The sequence below is a fragment of the Clinocottus analis genome, unplaced genomic scaffold (assembly GCF_023055335.1).
Source record: "Clinocottus analis isolate CAN_PGR_092001 unplaced genomic scaffold, fCliAna1.0.p SCAF_6, whole genome shotgun sequence".
Classification (NCBI taxonomy): domain Eukaryota; kingdom Metazoa; phylum Chordata; class Actinopteri; order Perciformes; family Cottidae; genus Clinocottus; species Clinocottus analis.
In genome coordinates this window covers 16,877,939-16,903,523 of record NW_027176218.1, presented here as the reverse complement: position 1 = coordinate 16,903,523, position 25,585 = coordinate 16,877,939, and the positions used below count along the sequence as shown (strand labels likewise).

Genomic DNA, 25,585 nt, shown 5'->3' with positions numbered 1-25,585 from the left:
CTCACAGCTGCAGGCTCTCTGCAAACTGTGTGCAGGTATTTTAAGTGTTACTGTTCAAGATAAGCAGAGCGATGAAAACATGACAATTCTTCTATTCATCGCTTGAAAAACTATTTCGAGTTTGGGTCAGATCAACCATCGCTGCGCTCCTATCGAACCGTGAAGGCAAAGAAACAGCCACTTCTGCTACTGTACAAACAGAAACTCCACTTTCTCGGAAGCGGCGCACTTGCCAGGAACTGCAGCTCCCGGTAACACGCGCTCTGGCGTCTTCTCCTTATTAAAGCCGTCTTGGCAGCAGCGACCGCCCGCATTGTAAATTAGTAGCAGCCAGCCGCCACACTGCAGACACTCTTTGATTCTGCACCTCCGCCTGTGTGAAGGCGAAGGAGCCCCGCTGTCTGAGAGACTCGTTCATGTGGATGCTGGAAACAAAAGAGGAACTTCTGCTGGACGAGGTCTCGTTCTAAAGCACCAACGCAGTACGACATGTGACGCCGCAGGATATCTTTGCATCTTAACGGATGGCATGACTGCGGCATGACTATGCTTTGCATAGAAACAGAAACACCGTTGCTGCAGCCAAGGAAGCGGGGAGTTGACAAGTCAAACTGAGAGTAACCTTTGTCTTTGTCCTTGTCGGAGGATGGTTAGACTCGCTGCCACGACAACTAGACCGTTACCTTCTGAAGATGGACTTCACTGCCGAGTGGACCGAGCCTGACAGCATCTGCTTCCATCTCAATGAACTCAAAACAGCAGTTTGGAAAAACGAAAAGCGCTCTGGTAGAGGTCAGGCGTCGGCAGCAGAAAGACAGACTTGTGCAAAAACTGCTGCTTTGTGCAAAATGCTGCTTTCCCAGCGTCTTTTGATTTCACAAATATCCTCCAGACACAAACAGCATCTTCCCTTAATAAGTGAGTCAGCAAGACAAAGCCACCCCATCTCCTTTTCAAAGAGAATCTACTTCCTGAGGTTTACCTGAGAATGTGTGTGGCAAACCTAGTGGTGCCACGGCAGCATAGAAGACATCACGCCCTCCCACACACCCATCCCCAGCTCTGAAAGCAGAGTAGAGGGATGAGGCTGAGGGATTGTATCACTCCAACACACACATCTTTTATGCAACGAAAAAGCCATGTTCGAAAAGAATGAACCCAACTATAGTGCCGAAAATAGTTTGGCTCCAGGGAAGCGAAGGTCCGTTGGTTTGTTGGTCCTCAGCAAAATAACTCTTGGATGCACAATGATGTACAACGTCGTATTGCAATCACAACACTGTTTCCTGTTTTATTTTGGTACTCAACTTTGCCTCTCGTTGCAGACACTTTACTTCCTCCCCTGGCGTGTTTCCCGCCCGCTGGTGTGACGACCCCACCCTGATGAGTTTCACCTGGCCCTAATCACCTCCCTTGTGTAATTAGTGTGTGGGCTCTCTTTGTCTGAGCCAGTTTGTCTTCCAGGGATTATTTCTGTATTCTTCTCGTGTTTTTGTCCCCTGTGTTTTTGCCAAGTAAGGACTTTTACTCGTACTTGTTGTTTGTGACTTGTGCTTTTGAGTCCATTGCTCACTGTTTGCCTGTGTAAATAATCTGGAGCTACGCATGGCTCAAAACTGACTCCATGAGCTTTCTAACAAAGAGCACCATGAGACTAAGGTCAGACACACTTTCTTGTCCTTTTTAAAAGAGAAACTCCTGTTAATCTCCACTTGGCATCTCAGTGAAACATTTGTACTTTGTGACTTCCTCAAATGTTAACACCAGACAGTAGGCCTGACTGACCTGTCTTTTACATCCCTCGTCCGAAACCCCCTTTGGCAAAATGTGTGCTCATACTTCAGTGTGAGCGCTCCGGGTTAATTAAACAAACCAAAAGGCACACCTGTCTGTGCTTTGCAGTGAGTCCCAACCCCGCTAGCAGCGAGTGTGTGACACACTTTGAGACCAAGCCCTCGCTTTCTCGCCTCGTGGCCCCACGTTCATATCAAAAGGAATGTCTGAGAAAGCTTTTTACCAATTCTGCTTCTTCTTAATACATGGGTTGGCATATTAAAGACCGTCTGGTTGGCGTTGCCATGGCTCGAGCAACGTTGTAAATAAATGAGGAGAAGATGGATAGAAAAAATCTGAGTGAGCTGACGTAAAACAAGCATCCACATACAGTCTTCAGTTGAGCATAAATCAGCTCGTAGCTGTTGCATCGTGGTTAAAGTACAAACGTGTAGAAATGGTGTGAGTGCAGTGATCCGTCTTGAGAAATATGTGAGCAACTGTAGTAAAGATTGCTCCATTAACACACGTGGGCAAGTCAACATGCAAGCTTCTTCTAGACATCACTAGTGTGGTTTTCTCTTAAATCAAAGATATCGTTCAGAGAGGCGATCCAAGAGAAATCGGACAGAGAAATATTCTGTTAGATTAAAAAAAAAACAACAATAGTGAATGAACTCACCCTGGAGTTTAAGATGGGAAAACAAGCATAGAGTGTATCCTCAGTGAGGGACCACGCTGTGTCTGAGAGAGTGCGCGAGTCCCAGAAGAGCACTAAATTTAGATCCCATGCGATCTTCCCATGCAGTGTGGCTGAGTGACTTAGCCCAGCAGGAAGATTCGCAGAGCAGCACAAGACTCCTCCTTCGCTCTCGCCTAAACACACCCTATTCAAGTGACTTCAAGTACAGAGGCACATGTACCCACAAGTTGACAACACACACACCTCTGCACGGGACGGGAGCCGCACATTTACCTTTTTTAAAAGCTGCAAATCTACAAACGGTTTGTGTAACAGCCTCTGCACTTCTCGTTCTGTCTGATTAGCCTGATCAATGATTAACAAACGCCACAGTAGAGCAGCCCGGAGCGCCACGAACCAGTTCTCTCATCTGCCTGCTAAAATGTAAATGAAGCCCAGAGCCTCGACTCTATTATTTTTAACCATCGTCCCATCAACTCCTCCTCCCCCTGGCACATTTTCTGTGCAAATACTTGAGACATAAAAACAAGACAATCACGAAAAGAAAGAAAAAAAAACTGTCGCCAAACCGAGAAAGTCAACACAAGTGAAAATTCATGCGAAAGGTTCATCTGATAAAGCTCAACAACATATGAGCTGAAGAAAAGGAAACGAGAACAACAGGGTGCTATTACCATGCAGAAGTCGGGACAGGGAACTGCGACCTTCGAGGCGTCTGTGACGGTCAAGCTCAAAGGTAGCAGCTCTGGAGTGACTGCACTAATGTGCAGTGTTGTATTAACTTTGAGCCATCACGTTGTAAAAAAACAAACTAAACCACGACAGGAAACCTTAATTTAAGTGAACCGGCTATGACATGGCATGAATAGTTCTAATCATCTTGCTATTTGCACGAGTGTGTGTGTGTGTGTGTGCGTGTGCTTGTTTCGCATGTATATATATTCATACACAATGTTCCTCCATGCTCGCTGATGTGCGTTATGTGTCACCAGAGCAGGATTAAAAGAAATGCTCGGTATTCCAGTAAACCAGTTTGACCAGTAGAAATTCCATTCTCTAAATTCCTTTTTAAATAACGTGTACTGACAGCCGTTCATATGACACTTCAGATGAATGCTGTGAACATCTATGTTTTAAACACTGTAGACTGCAAAACATCCTGAATGACGATGCGCAATGGGCACCAGAACTGCATTCTCACGCTCGTATCACAGCTGCGCAACAATAAATTGATGCCAATAAATACTGGATGCGGCCGAGCTCCTGCAGCCGTGCTGCACATTCAGGATTGACTGGTGCCATCAGAGTGGCATCCGACTTCTGACCTCAAACATGGTCTGCACAGACGTGCCCTCGAATATTTCCTTTCACTGACTGTTATACAGGAAATCTATTCACAACATACGTGCCACTGTTTGGTAATCCGATTTTCCGATTTCTGCCCTTTTATTTTTCTCCATATTTGACTCTGCTTTGAGGTGCTTTTATGTTGGAGCATTTGAAAAGGGATTAACGAAATATGAGGTTCTCTATTGAAAGTGCACATGGTTGAATTACACCGTTAACCAGCTGTTTAACTTATTTATTTTAGTAGATTCATCTATTTTTAGACACAAGCAAACATCTTGTTTTTGTCATTTACCTCTCCTTCACATGCAGAAACAGCAAAACACATACATGGCAAAAGAAGCAGGTCTCTCTAGCAGCATCAACCTGGTTCTCACATGATTAAAAAAAGGCGTGGGGTACATCCAAGGCCTCTTATTTGTCATTTCCTCGCTCCTCGCTTTAACCGGATATTGTTCTGAGCCGCCATATTGACGACCGTCCCAAAGCTCTTATTTCTGAGGAGCAGGAAGGGAACTCTGAGGAGCCATGAGCGAGGACGTACGAGAGCGGGCCTCCCGGAAGTATTGTAGCGGCCAAATTTCACAACATACAGAAGCAAATATTGAATAAATAAGACAAATGCAATCCGCCGGTAGAAATCAATCCTGCTCTTACAAGCAACAGAACACAGTATAAATACTCAATGCAGTTTGCTTAACAGCTAACAGACTACAGAGAGAAAACATCTCCACTCTGATGAATAGTGTGGTTTATTAGTGTGAATACAGTGATCATGACTGTCTTTATTAGTATAAGTACAGTTATGATAACTGGTTTATTAGTATGAATACAGTGATCCTAACTGTGTCTTTATTATCCTAGCTCTCCAGCTCTTAAAGCCGCCTGTGGAAAGGACGTCTCATTTCTTTGAAAACATTTTTTCTTGTTTCCTCTCTCCTCGCAAGGAAAAGTAAGGGAAACAGGTATGCAAAGAGACTTGGACGTACCCTTGGTTTCTCATTAACATTAATACAAAAAAAAACAACAGGTTACTTCAGTGCTTGTAAGCACACCTTACATCACAATGCTCTGTCGACACAGAAGGTGAGAAAATAGTTTCAGTGGTGCACACCAGATACAAAGTCAAAGCGACACGTACAACTGTTCACACACACACACACACACACACACACACACACACACACACACACACACACACTAATCCAGTTTCTAACCATTTCTGGTGCCATGCATCACTCAATGAGATTAGAGTGTGTCGTTACAGTTCATGTCTGGCTCATCACTTGTACACGGAGCTTTCATTGGTTCCACCATGCTGGCTCAGACAGTGTGTGTGTCTGTGTGTGTGTGTGTGTGTGTGTTTGTGTGTGTGTGTGTGCGCGTGTGAGAGCGCCTGTGTGACAGGCAGGGTGACATATAACTATTACCACCAGGCATGGGGGATTAGCTGTTTCTGTTCAACTACCCAGACTTTCTTCAGATTACCCTGCCTCATCCTCTAATCCAAGGGCTAGCGTGAGATTAGAACCCCAGTCTGTGTTGAAGCAGGAGGCGCCCAGGGGAACAAAAGTGTGCGTGTGTGAGTGTGTGTGTATGTGAGAGGTGTTGAGGGTGGGGTGTGGGTTTGGGAGTTGTGATAAAAAAAAAAAAAGAAGATGGAGGGTGGTGGAGGTGAAATAAATGAAGAACAAGGAAGTGGGTATAAAGAACCGGACACAGTGGTATTAGTTCACAGCTATGAGCTCAAAGCAGACGGTGATAAAAAAGAAAAGTGCTGAAGAACAAAAGGATGACAGGAAGGAAGAGTGCAGGCGTGATGAAAATAGACAAACACAGAGAGGACGGACAGGTAGAAAAGGGGTGAAGGGTTACAGAGGAAGTGACAGGCCAGAATGAAACGGTACACACACACAGAGGAGAGAAAAATGATGAAGTGAAAAATAGGAAGACACTGGGGGCTGGAGGAACGCATCCATTCATCACACAGATGCAGACTGTGAGACACACACACACACACACACACACACACAGGTTTGAAATCAAAATAGAGCAGAGACCAGCAGCTTTCTTCACACCCCTGCTGCATCCTCCTACATCCTCTCTCTGCATCTCAACCGTGTCTTAATGTTCACTTCACTGCAGCCGTGAAAGAAGCAAAAGATTGTCTTGCCAGATTTGGTCAACTTGGAAAAAAAAAAAAGACCGAACGGCTTAAATTTCTCCGAGCGCTATTGACTTCAAATGCCAAACATGTGCGGACCTCCTGCTGTGAAACCACAGAACTGACAAAGTAACAAAGCTCAGCGTGGTGGCATCACTTCGTCTCTCACACGTCATGCGACGAGGATGGAGGAGAAGAGCTTCAAAGCATTGACAGTGTCAGCAGCACCAGCTCGAACACAAGTAGACAGGAAACCACAGAAAATGACGAACCCTCTCACACGAGTGGGACGTGAGAACACTTACGTGTACACTTATAGAACTGAACACCCAGGGGTGCTTGATGCGACAGCATCTTCCAAACCAACGGCCGCATCGAGAAGAAAGAGATCAAAAAAAGCACGCAGGCGGCTGGAAGGTGAGTGAAGGTGATGCCGCTTACCTCTGGAGTGTTCAATCTTCACCGCCACGCAGGCCTCATCAGCGGTCCTGGACTGGAAACAGTCAGCTTTGCTTTTCTCCTCTGCAACAACAAAACACAACACAATTCAAGTACGAGCAGGTATTTTTAAATACTCGTCTGAGGCAGGGGTTTGAAGCTGTTTCAGGCAAACCCTACGCTTTATTTCAGGGGAGCGCCCGTTCGGTTGCAGAGTGTGAGCCCGTGAAGAACACGAGCCACACCTTTTCTTCTTTCCCTAAAGCTGAGACAGCATGCCGGACGTGCACGAGGATGGAGATATGTGCGGCAAAAAGCTGCCAATGTTTTGAAGCGCTCTTCTGGTAGCTGCATTTATCAAGATCAGGGGGAGACTCGTGTTTGTTTTGAGAAGGAAGAGGAATATACCTCCCCTTGGAGATGGAAATCCTAATTAGTCTGTCTGTGATATGTAGGGCACAGTCTGCAGGGAGAGCGTGCACTCTTTCAACACAGCCGTTTAATATGCACATAAAAGATTAAAGAGAAAATAGCAACGTCGTAAAAACAATGATGGGCTTTCTCACACACACACACACACACACACACACACACACGCTCGGTCTGATCTATTATGAAGCATTGAAGCTGCAGGATTATGATCAATCTGCAAGTGACGCGCGGCATAGCTGTACAATTGTACAACAAATTAAAGTCAAGCAGAATTCATTCAACAATTTATTTCATCACTCATCATGCTTGCAACGACAACATATTGATGATGACAGTGACACCAACCAATCAGAGCAGAGAAAACCCCTGTTTTTCCCCCCTGAAGGTCACTTCTAGCTTGTCTTTAGGACAACATAGCAAAATCTAGTGCTGTGTAGACCATTACAGCCAGATTGATCAAAACTATATGTGACCTATATGTGACCTATATGTGACGCATCCGGCCCCAAACCAACACAAACATGCACCACGCACGAGTCACAGTTTGCGTGACAGTTGTGTGAGTGTCTGCAAGGTGAACAGGGAGGGCTGATGTGGTGGAAATAGGCATTAAACGCAGGCTAGAAAATGATTTTTAGAAATGCAAACGAAGAAATTACTTTATTGTCAATGAACACACTATTTGATTACCTAATGCAAACGAATAGAGGGCGGGGCATCGTAGTCTGTGCTCGTCAAACATGAATTTAAATTGAGGAATCGGCCTGCAAAAAAATGTTTCTTGGTTTTGTTTTGACGTTTCAGTGTTTATTTGTAACAATATCCTATGAGTATTCACACACATTTTTTTCATGTAATTCATATTTTAGTAGACTGTGTGCATCACTTATCGTCGTTTCCCTTAATACACCTACAACTATGACAACTATTATGTTGCATTGAGTATTCAGCACAGTTGTGATGTATCAGCAGAGCGATGCTGAACTGAGGCCGACATAATGGAGTGTGGATAATGCCACGTAAGAAAAGTGGACAAACTCAGTGTGGGGTCGTGGAAACAATTGAGGCAAGGTGGTACAGACGGTGTGTGTGTGTGTGTGTGTGTGTGTGTGTGTGTGTGTGTGTGTGTGTGAAGGGGTGGGTAATATCCTGGCTCAAGGATTAAAGAAGGGCTTTCTACACCCGCCATCTGGACTCCTCATGACAGGCCTGCCTGCTGTTCACACACACACACACACACACACACACACACACACACACACACACACACACACACACACACACACACACACACACACGTAACCAGTTCATGAATTGTACCTCAATCTGTTATATAAATTCTCTATTCAGAATATACTGTAACACACGTAAGCAGCTTATCAAAAGCATTACGTACATATCACACTTTTCAATAAAGAAAACCCGCTAAGTCAACTGCGACCCCCTCCTCCACTCGTCCATGTGACCAGAGTCATCACACGCCTATTGTTTCCTGAAGTGGGGGATGTCTTATATGTCAGCACTGAAAACAAAAACACACACACAGTCAAAAAAAGAAAGCCACACTCTCACAAGTGAAAGATATAAAGGTCGAGTGAATGTGTTGCTGAGATGTGGGGGTGGGGCAGACCAACTCCAACATGATGGGGAGAAACTACTGGTCCTGCTACTGGCCTGACCCTAAACTTCCTCTTCCTGTCTGTCAACTTCCTGTTTTTCATATTCTATAATCTTAACTCTTAGCAAACCAAAACACGAAAGAGAAACGGCAAGAAATGCTCATAAACTGTCGTATCAACGTGATGTGAAACACAAGAGCTGCTACCTTGAACAATGCGCAGGACATGTTTAATAAATAGACGATGAATTGACAGATCCTGCAACACCGACTGCACAGGAGTAGGTGAATATAAAGGTGTTGACACATTTATGTCACGTCGGATGTATATAGAACTATACACAATTAAATGAAACATAAACAATACATCTGTATGTTTTTGGGTGAGTTAAAGCTTCTGGCCACCATTCTGATCCAACTATAAACTGGTGGCTTGAAATCTATTGATATAAAGCAGCAGCTTCTTCTTGGTAGATAAAGACAGTTAATGATCTGCGACATTTATCAAATCATCAGAACTGTGTGTGTGTGTGTGTGTATGCAGTGTTAATCTGTTAAAAGTGTAAACATATCGCAAGGAGCAGACTGACAGACGACAGCGGCGTCGAACACCAAATGAGTTGCGACCCGGGTCGGACCTCCAGTAAGCAGACAAAATGACATCCTGTCCCCACGGTCGGTGCTAACGTTCGCTCTGCTCTCCAACACTTCTAACCGCTTTGTGCCATTTAAACATGTTATATTTCACGACTGCCCTCTGTTTAGTAGAAGCAGATGCCAGCCGGAGCAGGAATAGTCTCCTGCTGGAAGTATTCCCCTGCACCAACTGCACGAGTAAAACATGAATAAATAAAGATCTTTAAACGACAAATCCTACAAAAAGTCCACAAATAATTCAATCTACTAACAACTATTACCAATGCAACCAAGGTAGACATTACTTCACTGTATCTTTCCATACTACTTGTATGCTGTTATATTAAAGCTCTGCATCCTCAATAGTGCATCTTTAAGGCACAACAAGTTCATTCATTAACACAATAGTCATTGCACTGTGCTGTCCCTTCATTGTTCGTACCCATGCACCGTCCTGCTGCGGTGTAATCGCCATAGCCGAAATACATACTTTGCATGATTCACCTTTCCGTAAGCCGTGAGTAATTGTCCTCATAGTTTCTCCACGACAGATAAGCTGCATACTTGAAATGTTTGTTTTGAGACGACTGCACCTCCGCTGATTGATCTGGCAGCACCTGTGTTAGTGGGTTTCAGTGTTAAAACCTGCGCTCCCTTCCGCTTCCTCCAGTTCACCGATAGCTTCTTTGAAAAACTAGACAAACTGTTCTTTCTTCATGTTTTTCAGCTGCTTGACTGTTAAACAAAAGAAGACATACCTGCAAAACCGGCGAGCACTCTCGTCCAGTACAGCTGCTTTTCCGCAATCCTGGAAATACGTTTATCCATCTTAGAATTCCTCCCTAACAAGTGTTAACGGCATCTACGAGGGAAATTGAAGTCCCTTCTGCAGATACATGTGTCTCTGTCGCCTGGTTACTTCATGTCTGTGTTTACCCATCAAACCCTTGGAGTACTTCACCGCTACTGTACAAACCGGTTCCCCGGAAACCAGTGTCACCAGGTGTGGGAGAGCCTATAAGAGGGAGGGAGGGAGGAGGGGGAAGTCGTCCTTGAGGACGATTTAAGATTCACAGTCACTTCTAAGCATTCCCATTATAATGTTTTGAGGGTCAGCCAGCGCTCAAGGGCAAAGTCACCCCAGGGTGGGAGGAGGAGAGGCTGGGAAGAGGAGAGAAACCAAAATAGGAGGCGGAAACATTGGGGAAGTGAGAAAGATGGAAACAAATCGGCCGTAACAGTTAATATTTAACCATCTGCAGTCCTGCCAAACAGTCTCACAGCCCATGATTACCCAACTGTATTACACTGACTCTGCATCGTCCCACCGGAAGCCCAATCCTAACCTAATACCAGCCCTGACATACTGCAGCAGAAATGAACGACATTCTGACATAGAAAATACCTAAAGCACCGATTGAAATCTGCACTCATCATCCCATAACGATAAGAAATGTATACAATAAAATGTTTAAAAATAAAATACGTGTTCTGCCTGTAGGGACCTCACCTCAGCTTCATTTGCATGGCCATGGCTGCCCTTGATCAAGATAACTATTCACATGTAACTCATAAATAATGGAATGGAAATAGCGTTTTAATATGCCAAGTCACACCCCTTTAATCATACTGAGGTTCACGCCGGTGATAATGTCTGTGTCTGTCTGTCTGTGTGTGTGTGTGTGTGTGTGTGTGTGTGTGTGTGTGCACATGTCTGAGGTTTTCATGCTTGACACAGAAGAGATTGGCTATTGAATGAGACCAGACGCGTCTGTCTCTCTTCTCTCTTGTCTCTCCGTAATGGACAATTACCAAAGAGTTATGGTTTTCTGCCACAAACATAATAGAGTGAAAATTAAAAGCTTTGTACAACCTTAATGTTGTAAAGTCAAAGCCAGATGAGACCCCGGTCTCCAGCTCACGAAGCCAACATGGACATATGATGTAGTTCATCTAACATTTCAGCTCGGCAACGTACTAATGTGCAAAGAATTAGCCAGTTAGTAAAGACTTTACAGTATATGTATGTCTCTTCTTTTAGCCTACTAATAGTCATCTGATCCATATAATGAAACAAAAATATAGATTGTAGTCACTGTCCTATGGAAATACTTCAAATAGTCAACGGTTGACTTCATACACATCACGCCAACACGCAGCAACATTAGCAATATAAAGAAGTCCAACGTTCAAATTCTTTTTTACTAAATGCTCCACTATGTTCACCAGCTGCTCACTCACTGTCTGTGTGATGGTTGGATGAGAGTGAACCAATAGTTCATAAGAGCAAAACAAGCAGTTAAAAGACACTGAAATGTGCTGTAGAGCTGAGGGGTTCTGCACAGTATGTCATTACTAATCTCTGTGGGATTAGTGACCCCTTTCACTTTACATTTGAACCATTGTTCATAAGAAAACGGTGATTAGAGCTGCTTGAACTGAGATACTTTGAACTTTTCAGGCTGAAAAAATGCCTCACAGTTCATGTCCATGCCATAACTTGTAATAACTAATCTTTTCATCTTCAAATCACGAATCAAAACCTGCCTCTTCAGAACTGCTGTGTGATTGTGTGCTTTATGTTCTTATTGTTTGTATCTTTATTTATTGGTTTTTATTGTTTAGCTTGCATGATGATTTTAAAGACATGTCCATTTTAAAGATGTTTTGTAAAGTGTCTTTGAGTACTATTAAAAGCGCTATATAAATAAAATGAATCATTATTAATATTATGAGCAGTCAAAAGGTTGAAAACCACTAATCTAGCAAATGCAAGATTTCCCCAGAAAGTCTTCGTCTTCAGCTCCAAGATAGTCTTCCTCACATTCCACCGACTTAAACATGTGCTTCATCAAATTCATACAGCATGTGCAGACACTGTCTATCCACTGCCTGATGCCCAGCGTGCTCCCTATACTGCCCCAGCATGTGTAGATAAGCTTTTAGCATGATCTGAACATGCTCCGTGGCCCATGTCTAATGAGGGCAGGCCGAGTGGGAGACTGGGCGTGGCGTGATCCTGAACCTGAACAGCGGGGGGGAGGCCCTGTCAAACACTTCCTGTCCTAACTTCCAAGAACACATAAAGAAAGAGAGAAAGAGAAGGGGAGAAAGAGAGGGAGAGAAAGATAGACGTTTCGTGGTTGTCACTGCAGTGATAGTCGTCCTTCAGAGAAGGTTGACCGTGACTGAATATCTAATCGTGATCTGCGTATCGGGTCGCAAACAGATTTAGTTCCCTAGCTGATTGAAGCAGGTGTGAAACCGTCGGTGGATTGTTTGTTTCAACAAAAGTGGTAAAGGAGAAGAAAAGAAGAAGTAGAGAGTCTCTTAATTTAGATCCAAACAGCAGTGTGGAAACTGTGGACTCACTGAGAAAGGGATCGATTGTTGGACGTGTCCGCGATAACATCGACGGGCTGGTCATTCTCTCCTCCTCTATCTCTCTTACTTCCTCCCTTTACCATTTTCTTTTCTCTTCCAGCCTGTTGTCTCTTCCTCTATCGCCTCCTTTCTCCTTCCAGTCCCTCCAGCCCCCCCCACCCCCGACCCCACCCCCTCTTCCATTGTGACTTGCCTGTCTACCTTTGACTACAGCTCACAGCTGCTGGGCAGGAGCCCCCAAATGTGTCAATCAATATCCTGTCCGCCCAATCACCACGTCTCACTGAGCCCCGGCAGGCCGGGCTGTTCACAAATGAACAACAGTGCTTATCCGCGGCATGCTCCTTCATGATAAGACTGAAGCAAATGGTTTCGAAATGTCTCTCAGATCAAGGGCAGATATGTGGACGGGACGTGTATCCATCATAAAAGACCAGTGGTTTGTTTGTGTGGAAAATTTAAAAAAAAAGAAAGTAGGAAACTGATGCTGACTATACAAAGCACTAGATTCAGTCAACTCATGCACACCAGCTGCACTCTCATGTTTATATTAATTCAGTGAAGTAATGCCCCGAGGGTATTTCTTTCTATAATTGAGTTTCCAGTCAATGCGATCTAGTTCTTAAGCAACATGTTTACAGAAGTAACCGTTCAAATTTCCATCAGCTCAGCTTAAGTAAATGACTTTCGAAACTTCAAATATAGCTCCATCTCTAAAAATAACCCCATGAGAAAATCTCACAATCCGATGCTGACGAGTGAGTTGTTGTTACTCATTTATTTAGGTCCTGCTATCTGAAGATAATATACAAAACAAAGACATGTACTTGGTAATATTCCCATGCAGGAAGAGACATCGAGCCCTCAGAGGCCTGACACAAGAGGAGCGCCTGCACGTGGCGTTTGTGAAAGATCTCTTGTCATAAAGATTTTTTAACTGTTATGCAATCTGTTTGCAGGGATAATTATCCTAAAGGTTTTACGGTTTGTCTTCTAAATACAGTAAAACTAAAATTATTATGTTTCAGGACTTTATCCTTATTGACCAGCTGAGCACTTGTCCAATTGTAGCTTCTTAATGGCAACTTAGCACAGCGGGGCTGTTAAGCTTTTGCATCTTGCACATGTTGAAGTGATGCACACGGTGCTGTAGTCAAAACAACGTATAAAGAAATGGTTGGTTTATGGTTTGTAGGCTTTAACCAAACGTACGCTGTAAACGTTAGCTTGGCCTGCTAATTAGCTTACTACAAACAGAAGTAACTCTACTTCCAAGGCCTCGGAGGATTTCTTCTTTGGGCGGTTTGAATTTACGTTAAAAAAAAGTTTTCACATATTAGCAAGTAACTTTGTCCTGCTCTTTTTTGAATTTGGGGAAGTTTACAATGGAGCAACACCACTGCTAGGGGCCGCTGAACATAGTCGTCAGGTAGAAATGACAAGCATGATTTTTTTTTCTCCCTCTGTCTGAAATTCAGGACCTATTGCTTAAAAAATGCTTTTAACTTTTAAGTGGTAAATATGCAAAGAATGAGAAGCAGGCTTAGCAACAGTATCGATGAGGACTGGTGCTTAGCCAACACTCAATTAATTCAACAAATCAAATTAAACTGCTCTTGATTCACCCTTCATTTCGATCCGTCTTGAATGTCTCTTTGTTTATCGCCTTCATTTGATTCCAGTGCTTTGAGGAAACAGTAAGCAACAGAGATTCATTAATGTTAAACAGATTTGACTTAATGCATTATGGATGAGGTAAATAGATGCTGAACATAATGCCAATCAAACAGCGTGGGTAAAAACTTGAGGCTCAAACAGGATCATTGTACTCGGTATGAATGAACCCTTCTGACTGGAGGCACTGGTGCCCATATTCTCAGCGCGGAGCTGGAATGCACCAAAACCCTGCAAAACTGAAAGCGGGCCTGCAGGCGAGCCTGCAGCCAAGTTCGGGGAAGTAATGAGGCAGTAAGAGATAGAGACAAACTAACATTTCAAATGACAACAACTTCCTCTTTTACAGTTCATGCTTCAACTAAAATGATGTCCACGCTTCCTCCTTTTTGGTAAGGTACTTGTCAGAAATCTTCTCTGAAGCCAGATCCTCTCCACATTTAAAACCCCCCCTAAACTCCTATACCTCTGAATTCACACATGCACGTTAATCTGACGCGTCCTGCCGGCATTACATGTCAAACAGTATCAGAATTTCTGGTCTGTGTCATAAGAGGCTCAGTAAACCCCAGTGCACAAAATGACAAGATGTTTGGCTGCCACAAACCAGCGATGCCTGTGCATGAAATGACACAGCATTTATTTTATTTTTTACTTTGGCATTTAGAGAAAGAAGATAAACAAAATATCTTGAGAGGCGTAGGGAGAAAGAGGAGGCAGGGACGATGAGGAGGATCAATCCCACGGTGATTAAGCTGCAGTTGCGAATTCGGATGCTAGGCGGGAGGGGGGGGGGGGGGATTATAATATGCTCACAGACACACTTGTACATAAATACCTGCTAAAAATATGCAAAAAAAAAGTCCTACTGTGATGTGAGCCTTCTTAGAATCAGACTGTAATGTTCATATCCGTGTGTGGACATTAGTATTTATTGAGATCAGATTGTTAGCACTCCTTCCTCTTTTAACTTCTCTTCCTTTTCACTCCCATTTTTGTTCCCATCACGTACCTGACCCCCGTCGCCTTCATGATAGGTTCCCTCATCCCTCAGCAGTGTGGAGACGTGACCTCTGTTACTTAGTTATTTATCACATTTCCACTTCATCCACCAACAGGGAGTGAAGAAAAAGGAGATAAAAAAAAGGGTATCTTGGTCATCAAACCTAAAAAAAAATCTGCCTTTGCCTACTAATCCACCACAACGTCTGCCAGGGTCTGTTTATTAAAACATGTTAAGTAAGAGTTGAGCTGCAATTCAGGCTCACTGGCTCACATACTGACACCTGATTCATTTGCTGTGTGAACTATAAATGTGACAGAGAGAGAAGTCAAGGGAGCAATCAATGTTGACAACATCAAACCCCAGCGCTCCATGACAACTTTTTCAGTGACACAGACGAGTCTCCCCTCATGATCCCCGTCACAGATTTGTATTTGAGCCACAGAGGCCTCTCCTCTTCTTAACCTCTCTTTGTTTCCACCTGAGCTCTGGGATTTGTTGCAGGGACTAGCTTGATCCCGGAGAAGCCCCCTCAGCTGATGTCCCACACAGACCCAGCGAGGAGCCTCGTAGTGTGAGGACCACTGAACGGTTGCCTCCGTCGCAGCACAAACAGCAGGTTAACGCTCCTGCCGCTGCCTGCCTGTATGGGGAAGCTAAGCTCAGGGCATAGGAAGAACACGCACTACAGAAAATATATTGCTGCAGATGAAGTTAATGGTTTCAACTGCAGAGATGGCATGCCAAACGAGGTCTAGTGTGTGCACACAACGGGGAGTTGGAGTCGGGTTATTGAGCCCAAAAGAGGAACAAAGCACATGGCAAATTGTCTCTTTGATTTGTCTGATAACAAAAAGGTCATTATTGCATCAATTTATCATTTTAGATTTACAATTTACGAAGCCATTTTATTTGGTTGCTGTTAGGAACCAGGGGAGGGTGCAGCAACTACGAGCACTTAGGATTGCGTCTATCATCAAGAGATTGTATTACAGCCCTAATGACAAGGTGACTTTAAATCATAGTTTGCCGACAGTTCAGGAACATCAAGACACAATCCACACACACACACACACACACACACACACACACACTCTTGCATCTTTTCCCACAGCTCACTGTGGACAGCCGAGGCCGATTACGCCAGTCATGGTAAAACAGAGTTAACTGAAATCAGCAGCAGTAGCCTTTACGTGCACAAGTGTGTGTGTGTGTGTGTGTGTGTGCGTGCGCGTGTGTGAGACTTGCCGATGTGAATATCCTGAGACGGCCTGAAGCTGAGAGGCTTAGTAAACAACGCCTTAAAGAAAATGAATAGTGCCCTCCAGCTAATACAGCTCCTACTGCTTGGAGTACCCACAGCTCTCTATTCCACACACACCATAACTCACACACAGACACACACACACACACACACACACACACACACGCAGGCACACACAGCCACTGCTGCCACACTTAGCTACAGCGCCCGACAGAGAAACATCCTGTGGTGAGATCCAGGGTTTGTCTTTTGTGATGTGCGCTCCCTTCTTTGTTAACCGTCAGCCTCAGCAGGCGACGTGTGTCTGTGTAGCATAGCAAACGGCTTTTCAGTGTCTCTGTGGTCATAAACATTTTCAGCTCTGTTAACCCGACGCCCCCGCGGCTGCATTGTGCACTCGATGGGCACGGCGCTCCGCTGCCGACGGGTAAGCCGGTCGAAAAAAAAGAGAGAGGCACCAACCTGAGTGGAGGATGAGTCCAGTGAGAGCGGCGAGGTGGAGTCCAGTGAAGGAATTAAAATCCACTGCTACACTGAAGTGAAAAGACCTCTCCTTCCTCTCTCTCGCTCGCCCTCTCTCTCTCGCTCTCTCTCTCCCTCTCTCTCCCTCTCTCTCTGCGCTCTGTCAGATTCAGGCTTGTGTTAAACTGCTGCCTCGCTGCATTGGTTGCATCCTCCCTTCCTTCCCTCTCGCGCTCTCTTTCTCACACACACACATGCATACACACACACACACGACACTTGCACGCTCAGTGACAGACCGACTCGCCCTTTCACTCAGCCCCCCGTCTTGCCTCCTCAGATACTATCTGTCTTTCCTTTCACCGGTTTCCTCATTCCTCTTTATTGCGAGTGAAGATAATCACATTCCAGCGGAGATGGGGCATATGGCGGGGGAGCGACACTCAGCCCCAGAGTAAAGCCCCCTCTGTGTGTGAGTGTGTGTCGCATGGACAATCAGTCCTATTGTGTTGGGCGAGGGGAGGGCCAGTGAGAGGGGAAGAAGCCAATGGCTGTACTCATCTGCTGTCCCTGCTGCTGCTGCTGGCTATAGCAGATATAGGTGCTGAGCATGACATAAAAACAACCCCCTCCAGGAAGAGTGGGGGGGGGGTGACACGAGAAAAAAAAGACAATTAAGGTATCTAGTGAAAGAGATGGTGAAGAATTGACGTGTGTGTGTGTGTGTGTTATAAAGTAGAGGCCTGAAGTAAAGCGTTAATGAATCTGAGTTATCGTTTGTCACCTTCACACCTCTCTGAGGCTCGTGTGATGATGAGCTTTGAACTCTCTTCTTTCAGGTTCACACGGAGTAGCACAGAGCAGGTTGGAGGTAGTCGGAGAAGTGGAAGTGAGTGAAGTCCTCCCACTCCTTACCCCATGACAACCAAACAGGGGTTGCACACTCCTAGGAGGCGTCACATGGAGAAATATGTCTGTCTATAGAGGACAATTCCTAAGTCAATCAGGGAAGGCGCAAATCTGAAGTCTGTGAAAAACGACCATTCAAATGACCGTTTTGCTTTCGAAGCTGCGTAAATATTTGTATTAATACAAAGATCAAACTATTGCAGTCAATAGGTCAAACATTTGAGTATTCAACACACGGGGCTGTGCAGACGCCTCTGTGGACGGTCTATTGTCTGTTGGTCGGTCAGACATGAAAATCGAAATATCTCCGCAACCGTTCCGTGCTATGAAATGTTTTACCCACATACATGGCTCCACGAGGATGAACCCTTAGCGGTCTTCTTCGGTTCTCTTGTGCGCCGCCATGAGGTTAAAAGTTTATTTTATTTCGAGTCAACTCTTAAATGGGTTTCCACGAACATGTATGCGGGTTTTCATGTTCCCCTGAGGATGAACTACAATCATTTCCTCACTTATCTTAACAGCTCCATCATCAGGTCAAAATGATTCATTTGTTCAATATTTTGGTTTATGACCAAATAGCTTCTAAACTGAAGAATGCCCATCACTCTCAGCTGCACTTTGTCATCTCCCAGCAGGCGAACGAGACGAAGACAGTGAACACATCATCATCATCACTTTATACCGGTTAAAGATCATTGTCAAAGCATTGCATCAAGTGAGCAAGTTGCCATGGTAGCGTTACCACTGTGCCTGTGAGCAGGCTCTTTGAGACTGGTGAATTGCCAAGGACTCGACACATCTATGTTTTTGTCTTGAAGGCTTTAAAGTCAAGTTCAAGTCTCAAATATACAGCTTTTGTGAAAGACTCCAAAGTCTCTTCAATTGAGGAACAATCTTTTTTCTTAGCTTGATGACAATGCTGTTTGTTTTTTTTTGTCCTTCCATATTTTGAGTTTTGAGTTGACTTCATAAACCCAAGTAGTCAGATAATGTCACCAACCCTAAAGTACATATCGAAGAATAATAAAATACCCAAATGAATTTGAACGTGAGAATATGTTGGGGATTGCGCAAGATTGTCTTGGTGAATCGATGCAGTGGCTGTGTCACCGTTTTGCCTCTTCTCCCTCCACTGCGCTCATCAGCCGAATACACCGCACCGCCGAGCAGACAGATCTCTGTTGTGGTTGGCTGCAGTGGCTGAAGTGTTGACACGGTGAGAAAACAGCACTCCATTTCTCTCAAACTGATAAACTGTGAAAATGACTTGCGGGCCCCCGGTAAGTGTTATAGTGGCTCGCAAAGAGAGAAGTGTTTGCTTTCACAGCTTGTGCGAAGCAACATGCTTTCGGTTCAATGTGATGCCGAAACAGTTAAACCTCGGGCACCCGCCTGAAAAAAAAACAAACTTTCTATCAAGGAGCTTCACGTTGTCCATCTCGTCTCTAATTCAGACTGGCAGTCATCACAGTCCTGACCTTTTCCTCATCCCCTCTCTGACATTTCTCTTTCTTCTTTTCACCTTAATCCTCCATTTATGAACCACCTCTTCTTCATCCATCTTCATCTCACTTCCTCATTCCTAATGGTTTACAGCAGCTGGATAGTCAGCGCGTAGCTGGTGATTCTCTGTGTGGTGACCAGACCGAACCCTGCATTGTTAACCGGATAAGGATGCCTATTAAAATGAAATCCATTCAGCAGTTACATGAAATGACCTGGTCGCAGCCGACATACATACGCACACATTCTCATTCACACACACACACACCCACACACACCTCTGTGCAGGCCTCATTACACAACACAGTAATTAGTGACCGGAAGGCCCAGAGAGTCAATAACTGTATCCAGACATCGTCATCAGCAGCGGTGTGTGTGTGTGTGTGGGTGTGTGTGTGTGTGTGTGTGTGTGTGTGCTGCCTGCGTGTCTCGGTGGACTGTGAGCGCGTGTAAACCACATGCAGGATATCAAGTGCCACAGAAATAACTGCATTCGCAGTCTCTTTCTGGTCATTTCCTGCACAGCCATTAACACAGACAGGTCAGTACTGCTGCTGTAAGGTCAGACAGCCTGCAGCCATGCAGACACACACACACACAGACACACGCTCAGACACACACACACAGACACACGCTCAGACACACACTCAGACGGAAACAGTTGCTGTTTGAGCCGAGACGCTCCATGCTTATAGCTCATTAGGGCCCACAGACTGTACTGCAGCAGTTAAAGGTCTGCCATTAATCAGCAGCAGGAGAGTAACTCAAAACAAAAGGCAGAGGAGAAACTCACTTTCAATCCTGTGCACAGCTCCACTTTACTGGCTTTAATCCCAAAGAGAAACGTGTAAAACAAGAATCAGAGGGGGTTCAAGAGGTAAACGAACAAAAACATAGAACTGGAGGTCAGCAATGGATCTAACAAGCGACATCTGAGGCTTGAACTAGAAAAGCAGTTTCTTAAATGTATAATATGAAACAACACCCTAAAAAACAATGTACAGACAGATGTAAAAAATATCCCTTCTCAATCCTCCATCAAGTCTGTATCTGCAGAAACTCTGCCTGTGCCTTTGCATTTGATCTTTTCTTCTTATTTTGCTGTGACCCCCTAGCTAATGAGCAGGGTGTGCCGCCTGGCAATGAGACTACGTATTATACCTTTAACCAAAAGTGACAAGTGAGGATATTAAAAGCAACCCTTTCACATAGTTAGTGGTACTTGTATCCTACTGCACTGCCCCTGTCAGCTTTTCAACCTCATTGGTGCTAATTCTGTGAAATTACCTTTTGCAGAGGAGCTGTTAAGCCTCATTTGGGAGCAAATATATTGCTATAATCTCAAGATAATATGCACAGAAATGATACAAATACTTAATGAAACTACGGCATCACCTCTGGCTTTTTGTCAGGGGAAACAGTTGAGCACTACTTTACGAGGAAATGAGAAGGACGTCCGGCATCTGTTGAGTGCTGAACATTTTAATATCATGTGAGCAAATCATACCTCTTATGTGGCAACCCATTCATTGATCACTATCTGCAGGATGGCATATTGTTTCCATGGTGACTGACGTATTGGTTTTCAGACCGTGAGTAATGGACCTGCTTAAGTATTCTCTATACAGTATGCAATTTGACGTAAGTGCCCAGACATATATACACACACAGGCATTACAGCCAAGCAGACAGCCCACAAATCCATGGATTGTATCTTCACCAGTTTGTGCACTGCACACACAAAAGGAGGCAGACAAAGGAATGCAGAAACACACACAATAACTCATAAATACACACCACCTGGTGTGAGAGAAACGCAATCAAACGGCGAATGCACGCGCACAGTGCACGGCGTCGTCGATAAGCCCTTCATTGCTGCTTTGCAACCACAGATCAATGTGTTGTCACACAATGAGAACATCAGCTACGCACATACACAAACTCTTCCTCGTTCAAACTCCATCCGGTGTCCAGTTGGACTTCAAAAGGGACGAAACGCACCATGTTAGGTTTTGTGCAGCTTAATTACTTCTGCCAGATTCAGATTCTCCTCTTCACACTCGGGTGACCCTGAAGGTCTCGAAATGGCCCGACGTGTAGACGTCCTCACAGCTCGGGCGGCCTGGACGTGCCGCTCGCAGAGAGGAAGGATTTATCCCTCACTTATCAGCGCTCGCAACTCATACGCATCAGATGGAACGACGCGGGCTTGTTAAGCTGCTGCCAGTATAATCTAATTATACATTTTCACTATCATTCAAACGTGTGTTTATCAAATCAAGCTAACATTTAAGAGGGATTAGATTGCTACTTAATTGTTTAATCAACTCCTACAATCATTGAATAGTTTGGACACTCAGACAAATCCCCCATCCTCTACCAGGGAGTCAGGAGATTTGGCAAATAGTATCCAATCTACTATCTTCAGACAGTGAATCTAATTATAGCTGCTCTGGGCAGTGGGCATTTATTATACATGGATCAAACCTATTTTTACCGGGATCCTTGGGAAATTTCTAAAATCATTCCTTTCCGTTTTATGCAGAGGGAAGTCAGATCGTCAAGCAAATCAGCAGAAGCACAGTAAACAGGAAACAGTCCAGTAAATGATGAAGAACGAGTATCCATGGGGTCAAGCCTGATGTGCGTGAGCACACAGATTTATGTCTCTTTTCTATGTCTCTACAAGTTTTTAAAATTTACAGACAAGTTCCTTTGGCTTCAACCTATGGATTTAACACATTTAATGTGTGACTATTACTTTAATGTACACTTTACTCATGAGGGTGAAGTCAAAACATTGAGTCAGTTCTGATTGTACTGCGCTGATACTGGCTTTCATAATGTTAAAGAGTTAATAGCTGCTTCTTTAAAAGATACTAATAAACAAATCTCCCCATCTCATCAAGCGACTCTTTAGACATGACACTAAATAATTTGATCGAGTAAGTATAAACATATTTATTAGTGCAGCTTTAAGTCACTCGTCCATATAATTCCCGTTTCCGGTCTAAAGCAGCTCAGATTGTAATATTCACCAGTTTCCTTCTTCACTCTTTCTCCCCGTAGGCTCTGCACCTTGCAGTGCAATATTCAAACCTGTCAAAACATTTTAACTCTCCAATATTTCTTCGCTATGTCAGTAGAACGAAACAAATTCAGTTTATATGGAGTTTAAAGGGTTTGATTAAGTTGGCTTTTAAACCTAAATCTCGGTGCATTGCAAGTGGCCATTTTCAGCTTTGTTTTCCGCCACTTTCAAGCATGAAACAACATAATATATGTGCATATATTTACTTCTGTCCTTTTTCTTCCTTATGCCTCACCACCTTCCTCCCACTTACCACACACACACACACATTGCCCACCGTACTCTTTTTTTTTCCTCTCTTCTTACCACTGCAGCTGGCATTTCCCTCTACACCCCCAACCTCCCACCACCACCACATCCACCTACCACTCTGTTACTCCAGTTCATCCCTCCCTCCGTCTCTATTGGGTCTGATAAGAGAGGAGAGGGGAGGAGAGCAGCATGGCTCGGGGCCATTACCCAACACATCTCTATAAGCACAGACCACAGGCCTCCCACACACACACATCATTAATTAAACCCACGTCGCTTAAAATGCATGCACATGTGCATGTTCACCAGCACACACACAGACACACACACACTTGGCATGCGCACACAGCATTTGAGCCCTGGCCATTTTCCTTGATTCCTCCCGTCTCCCGGTCCATTGACCCTGCACAATATAAAGGTCAATGATGAACACACGCATGTTCACACACACACACACACATACAAGAACAAATGCTACAAAGACACAGCGGACAAGCTACACTGGCTGAATCTCCATCCCTACAACAACAGGGCACATCTGTCATCAAAGGAACAACCCACCTTGGATTGGTTCCCATGATCAGCCTGGCAGACGCACACAGACACACATCAAGCCATCCCTGCTGTCAATCTGCCTCTAAAATAAACAACAACCTGCCAAAAATGAATGCCGACTGCAGAGTCGGTCTGGATCTGCACCGCGAGATGGATAATGATATCCAGACACCAAATATCTAGACAGCCAAATTGATTAAACAATTAGTTTGCCATCTCAGCACAGGAGACGCTTGGTTGCTTTCATTATCCACCTTATCTGTCTCATCTTTCCTCGCAGTAAACACACAGAAGAAATGCCGCTATAATCCACCCTGAAGACTTGAGAGCGATACGTATTTCATTATTTTCATGTTTGGGAGTGCATCAGTGACCGTGTATGTATGTGTGTATGTGTGTGTGTGTGTGTGTGTGTGTGTGTCTGCCTGAGTGCACAGAACACACATGATGAAACAGTTACCTCTGCCAGCACTGGCCTGATTTTCATGAAACTGTGCGTGCGGGTGTAGCATGGGCCAAGGAAGAACCCAAAACATCTTGGAGCAGAACCGACTCACAGGCGGTTATAGAATATTATTCACTTATGCAAACGGCCTCGGCGGAGGTTTGAGCTCCCCCAAGTGCCCTTCGAGTTTTAATACTCTTTAATGCTGACCATGTAAGATTCCAGATCAGTCCTGTGCCATTGCGATAATGTAGCGTGGTCAAAAAAGTGCATGACTAAAATAGTGCTATAGGAATTCACTGCATGAATTTAGGGTTGCTACCTCATGCGTGCACCCGTCTTTCAACTCATCCTGCTTGAATGAATCACATCCTGGCTGAAAGGATTGACTATGTTCGCCATTGCATCATTGAACGCTTCATGGGCGCAATCAGGATTGAACAGACGGGGCTGATGAGGAAACTTGGAAGGCTTCGAACATATTTCAGAAAGCTGCGCATTTGTAGTGATCAATCTCCAAATTATCATTCTGTAAAAGGGGAGAAAAAAGAACTCTGTGGCGCTCTTTGTATTTTCTTTAAACCAAAAACAATCATCTAGGGCACAGGATGCAGCTGTAATGCTCTTGCAAAATAAATGCAGAAGAGGCAAATGTGCGATAGGCTTCGTGGCCGCTTATGCACCCTGTCAACCTCTGGTGATTCAGATTACGTGCTGTTATTGGCTTTTATAAGTGGTTCATCCAGTGAGCTTGTAAAAGCTGATTATTGTGAGGTAGAAAGAAGGACGAACAACAAGAAACACTGTTCTGGTGGTGCATGGGTGCCTTCGATCAGCTGACAAGCTTGTTGACAGCGAGACTGTGTGGCCACAGTCAAAATTACAGTTCACGTCATGCCTTCTGACTAGAGAGTCCTTTTTTTTCATTCAATACCTATACATCATCCAGAATTCTTTGAGAGAGAAAGAGACAACATAGTTTGTGCCTGAGCATATTTTTTTTTAAGTGTATCTTAGTGACAAAACATTTCTTATGGTGACTGTTAGTGAGTGTGAGCACACATCTCTTGTCAGTAAAACAATCTGAGCAGGATGTCAGGGCTCAGGCATGCCAGGAGGAAGGAGAGAGAGAGAGAGAGACAGAGAGAGAGAGAGAGAGAGAGAGAGAGAGAGAGAGAGAGAGAGAGAGAATAGCAACTGCAGAAAATATGATGGAGGTAAGAAAGAACAATACTTCCGAGAGGCCCTTCCTGTCAAAGAGGCTGACAACCAACGAGACTTGCAAAGTGTAAACAAGCAATATTACTAAATTTAGCACACCATCATCATCATCACCATCATCATCTTCACCTGACTACCTGACTTTCTTGTTTTGCCTCCAGACTCAGCCATCCGCATACCGGTTCTGTCTGGTTAGAACGTACTGCGCTGCTGAAGCTCTGTGAGTCTGCAGCTCTTTAAGTACATACATATTCTCGTATGAATATGTATGTATTGGAGGGAATTTGGGGATAAGCAATTCAAACTGAAATAGTAAAACCCTTACTCACTTAATGTAAGGAATAAAAAAATGAAATCAAGATGCCCCCCTCCCCCCCCCCCCTTCCTCCCCACAGGAAATTCCTGAAAACACACTCTCAAGCATTTCCCAGAAGTGCTGGAACTACGCTTTGAAGGCTGAAATCCAAATAGAAAAAAAAGCTGATCCAAACATATGATAGGGACAAGTGGTGTGTTACTGGTTCTTGTGACACCCGCTCCCACATTGAAACAATGAGCGTGGTGAAAGGACTCGGGCCTGCTGGTGTTCCCAGCCTTTTCCTTCCTGCCCCTGAGAATGAAAGCAGAATGCCTCACAGTGTTTCCTCGCGTCCTCTATTAAATAAGGGTGACGCACCCCAGCCCACCAGCTATACACGGCACCCTAAG

General features: G+C 44.4%; 1 protein-coding gene across 2 annotated transcripts in view; it reads right to left on the bottom strand.

Moving 5' to 3' along the window:
* The window catches only part of fgd4a (FYVE, RhoGEF and PH domain containing 4a), a 45,026-nt gene that overhangs the window by 13,902 nt on the left and 5,539 nt on the right, over positions 1 to 25,585 (bottom strand). For both annotated transcript variants that reach the window (XM_068603289.1, XM_068603288.1), the window contains exon 2: positions 6,429 to 6,509. In XM_068603289.1, coding sequence (XP_068459390.1) covers positions 6,429 to 6,509 — 81 coding nt within the window. The remainder of the gene's footprint in view (positions 1 to 6,428; positions 6,510 to 25,585) is intronic.